The sequence below is a fragment of the Pteropus vampyrus genome, unplaced genomic scaffold (genome assembly GCF_000151845.1).
Source record: "Pteropus vampyrus isolate Shadow unplaced genomic scaffold, Pvam_2.0 Scaffold61, whole genome shotgun sequence".
NCBI classification, from domain to species: domain Eukaryota; kingdom Metazoa; phylum Chordata; class Mammalia; order Chiroptera; family Pteropodidae; genus Pteropus; species Pteropus vampyrus.
In genome coordinates, this window is record NW_011888842.1 from 7,622,641 (window position 1) to 7,627,388 (window position 4,748).

The 4,748-nt window shown below is 41.4% G+C and overlaps 1 protein-coding gene across 1 annotated transcript in view; it reads left to right on the forward strand.

The window, feature by feature from the left end:
* The first annotated feature begins 3 nt into the window (after positions 1-3).
* Positions 4-4,748, forward strand: part of LOC105292700 (olfactory receptor 1J4-like) — an 11,686-nt gene continuing 6,941 nt past the window's right edge. Inside the window, exon 1 of the mRNA XM_011361034.2 lies at positions 4-326. Within this exon, the coding sequence (XP_011359336.2) occupies positions 4-326 (323 nt within the window). The remainder of the gene's footprint in view (positions 327-4,748) is intronic.

Sequence of the window (4,748 nt, forward strand, 5' to 3'; positions counted from 1 at the left end):
CCCATGTACTTCTTCCTCAGCCACTTGGCCTTCACTGATGTCTCTTTTGCATCTGTCACTGTCCCAAAGATGTTGAGGGACATGCACTCTATGGACAAATTCATCCCCTATGCAGGGTGCATTTTACAGATGTATTTTTTCATAGTTTTTGGCTGTCTTGACAGTCTCCTTCTTGCAGTGATGGCATATGACAGGTACGTGGCCATCTGTCACCCTCTACACTATACCATCATCATGAGGGAAGGGCTGTGTGTGCTGCTGGTGGCTGGCTCCTGGCTTGTCTCTTGTGGCGGTGCCCTCTTGCACACCCTCCTCCTGGCCCAGGTGTCTTTCTGTGCTGACAATATCATTCCCCACTTCTTCTGTGACCTTACGACCCTACTCAAGCTGTCGTGCTCAAATACTTCTGTCAATGAGCTGGCCATATTAACTGTAGGAGCTGTGGTTGCCATTATTCCATTGAGTGGCATCCTGTTCTCTTACAGCCGAATTGGGGCCTCTATCCTGAGAGTCCCCTCTACCACAGGGCTCCGCAAAGCCTTGTCCACATGTGGCTCCCACCTCTCTGTGGTGTCTCTCTTCTATGGAACAATTATAGCACTGTACTATTCCTCTTCATTAAGTGATTCCAATGACAAATCTATGACTGCCTCTGTGATGTATACAGCAGTGACCCCCATGTTAAACCCCTTTATTTACAGCCTAAGGAACAGAGACATAAAACTGGCTCTGGGGATTCTTTTCAGAAACAACATCCTAGTCACCAAGTGAGAATCACCTAACCGTGTTCTTATTTCACCCACGGGCTTTGTCATATGGATCTTCTCAAAAACTTGCATGTCTATCACCTATGTCGCCAGCACCCTCCCAAGTGTTCTTCATGGGCAGTTACGTTATTGGATCTACTCCCTTCCACATTAGTCATATCCGTTGTCCATTTATTTTTCAATCATTCTAAATATGGCATTGCCCACAACACATGTTTATCTTGTAGTCTTCAAAGCACCAAACTAGTTATCAGTCAAGTGTATGATTCACAATTCTAAATGGGTTGCATTTTGCTTTATCTTCCTGGATAGCGAGGAGACTTGCTAAGATACAGAACACACTAATCACCTCTCAAAAGGAAAAAGACACCAGCATTTTACATTCTCTTTTTAAAGATAAAAGTGGTTTTGCTTTAAGACATGATTACAGATCCAAAATGTGATGGTATTTTGGATTAAGTTGGACTTTCTCACACCTGATTTTTCTGACCCCAGGTGGTAACTGGTCAGAATTCTCGATGCTTTAGTATGTTTCACTTTGTCTTTAATGAAATAAAGATTTGTACCTTTCAACAGAGCCAGTTTAAGTTTTGTTGAATGTTTATTATTATTATTATTATTTATGCCTAAGCACCCAGTCTTCCTAGATGGTCTCCAAATCAAGTACTAACAAGGCTCGACCCTGCTTAACTTCCGATATCAGATATTGGGCTTGTTCAGGGTGGCATGGCCGTAGATCAAGGACCGTGGCTCCACTAGGGCGTGAACCCAGGACCTTCTGCGTGTAAAGCAGATATATAACCACCACACTATGGAACCACGTCCGTGGAATTTGTTTTGATAGGTAAAAAAAAAACCCCTCCTCAACAATAGGTGATATAGCTTTCAATAATAACTCACAGTTTCTACCCATTAATGTAAATGAGGTATAAATCAGCTCCTTATTTATTCTTTCTTACTATTGTTTTCCAAACCTTCAAATATTCAGTAAAGTTTCCAATGTTTATTTAATAAAGTCCAGAATGCTTACCTTCTTAATGTAGTAGCTAGTTAAAGTGTTTTTGAGAGCTTCCTAAAACCTAAATAAACTTTAATTTGATTGGACCTGTGACAAGAACTTAACAAGGCAGCACAGAGTAGTCAATCCAATGATCGAATTGCCCCATTCTAGGAAGACTCTACTTTTTGCCTCTGAGTTGAATTTTTGTGGTGAATACAACCTATATCGGCCTAATTTTAGTCTGGAGAAAGGAGTGTTGTGTTGTTCCCACACTGAGCGCTCCCACGTCTCATAGTCAGAAGCTGAGTGCATGCCGTCACAGCTCACACACAGGAAAACACTTAGTGCGTGGCTATTATGTGCCAGGCGATTTTCTAAGTTTGGGAATACAAAATGGGAAAGGTAACATCCAAACGAAAACAGGACTGAGAACAGGTGAGGGAGCATGGGGATATCAGGGGAAAAGCACTGCAAGCATGAAGATCGGCAACTAGCAATACCCTGAGGTGAGACGTCCACTGGCCTATTAAGGGGGCCTCTGGACAGGGCCCAGTGGGGGAGGGATGGAAGGCAATAAGTTTAGAGATATCAGGGGACAAATTTGGTGGGGCAGTTATGGTAATTGTAGATGTATTAGCCAATGTTCTCCAGAGAAATAGAACCAATAAGCCGTGTGTGTGTGTGTCTGTGTGTGTGTGTGTGTGCGGGTGTCTGTATGTGTGTGTGTGCTTATGTGTGTGTGCATGTGTAGAGAGAGATTTATTTTAAGGAATTGGCTCATATGATTGTGCAATTGTGGAGGCTGGTAAGTCCCAAATCCGCAGGGTAGGCTGGAAGACGAAAACCCGAGGAAAAGCTGCAGTTTGAGGTGAAGGCTGTCTGCTGACAGAATTGTCTCTTTTTTAGGGGAGATCAGAGTTCCTCTTAAGGCCTTAAACTGCCTGGATGAGTCCCCCCTACATTATGGAGGGCAATCTGCTTTACTCAGAGCCTGCTGATTGAACTGTTAACCTCATTAAAAAAACTACTGTTATAGAAACGTCTAGACAAAATATCTGGGTATGGAAGCCTAGCCAATTTGACACATAAAATTAAGCATCATAGTAGAGTTTTTGGTTTTCAGCCTGAGTTATTTGGGAACCCATTGGAAGGTATTCAATAAAGGAAGAATGTGATCATACTTATTTTGTTATTTTTTTCCTTTAAAAAATCCACATTTTAAAAAATAAATGTATTGGGATTACATTGGTTCGTTACATTATATAAATTTCAGGGTTACAGCTATAAGGAGACACCAGTAAACTCTATTGTGTGCTTACCACCTGAAGTCGAGTCTCTTTCCGTCACCATGTATTTGACCCCCTTTACTCTACTTGGCCTCCACCAACCCTTTCCCTTCTAGTAACCACCATTCTGTTGTCTGTATCTATGAGTCTGTGTGTTTGCTTTGTTTGTTCCTGTGTTGTTTGGTTTTACTTCATTAAGTGATTCCAATGACAAATCTATGACTGCCTCTGTGATGTATACAGCAGTGACCCCCATGTTAAACCCCTTTATTTACAGCCTAAGGAACAGAGACATAAAACTGGCTCTGGGGATTCTTTTCAGAAACAACATCCTAGTCACCAAGTGAGAATCATCTAACCGTGTTCTTATTTCACCCACGGGCTTTGTCATATGGATCTTCTCAAAAACTTGCATGTCTATCACCTATGTCGCCAGCACCCTCCCAAGTGTTCTTCATAGGCTGATACGTTATTGGATTTAATCCCTTCATCTTTAATCGTATCCATTGAACATTTCTTTTTCAATCATTTTAAATATGGCATTTCTGAAACATGCGTTTATCTTGTAGTCTCAAAGCACCAAACTACTTATCAGTCAGGTGTGTGATTCACATTCGTAAATAGATTGAGCCTGTTTTGTCTCTTACTGGAGAGCAAGACACTTCTGAGACACAGAACACACCAACCACCTCTCAGAAGGAAAACGGCACCAGCATTTTCCATTCTCTTTTTAAAGATAAAACCGCTTTTGCTTTAAGACATGATTAGATGTACGAAATGTGACGGTGTTTTAGATTAAGCTAGACTTTTTCACAGCCTATTTTCTGACCCCCTGGTGGTAGCTGTTCAGAATTCTCAATGTGCTATAGTATGTCTCATTTCGCCTATAATGAAATGACGATTTGTACGTTAAAGTGGAGCTAGTTTAAGTTTTGTGGAATATATTTTTGATAGGTAAAGAAACCGTCCTTAGCAATAGGTGATATAACTTTAATTATAATTGAGTTTGTACTCGTTGAAGTAAATGCAATATCAATCAGCTCCTTATTTCCTCATTCTTACTATTGTTTTCCATAGCTATAAATATTCAATAAAGTTTTCAATGTTTATTTGAGTAAGGTCTAGAATGCTTACCTTCTTAATGTAGTAGCTACTTGATAAAGTGCTTCCGAGGGCTAATTGAACTTTAGTTTGAATGTATCTGTGACAAGTACTTAACAGGGCAGCACAGAGTAGTCAATCCAATGATCAAATTTCCCCATTCTAAGAAGACTCTACTTTTTGCCTCCGAGTTTTATTTTTATGGTGAATACAACCTATATCGGCCTAATTTTAGTCTGGAAAAAGGAGTGTTGTCTTGTTCCCACACTGAGCGGTCCCACTTCTCATTGGGAGAAGCCGAGTACATGCCGTCACAGCTCACACACAGAAAAACACTTAGTGTGTGAATATTATGTGCCAGGCGATTTTCTAAGTTCTGGGAATACAAAATGGGAAAGGTAACATCCACACAACGGCACTAGTGAGGACAGGTCAGGGAGCATGGAGATATCCGGGGAAAAGCACTGCAAGCATGAAGATCGGCAACTAGCAATACCCCGAGGTGAGACGTCCCCTGGCCTATTAAGGGGGCCTCTGGACAGGGCCAAGTGGGGGAGGGATGGAAGGCAATAAGTTTAGAGATATCAGGGGAGA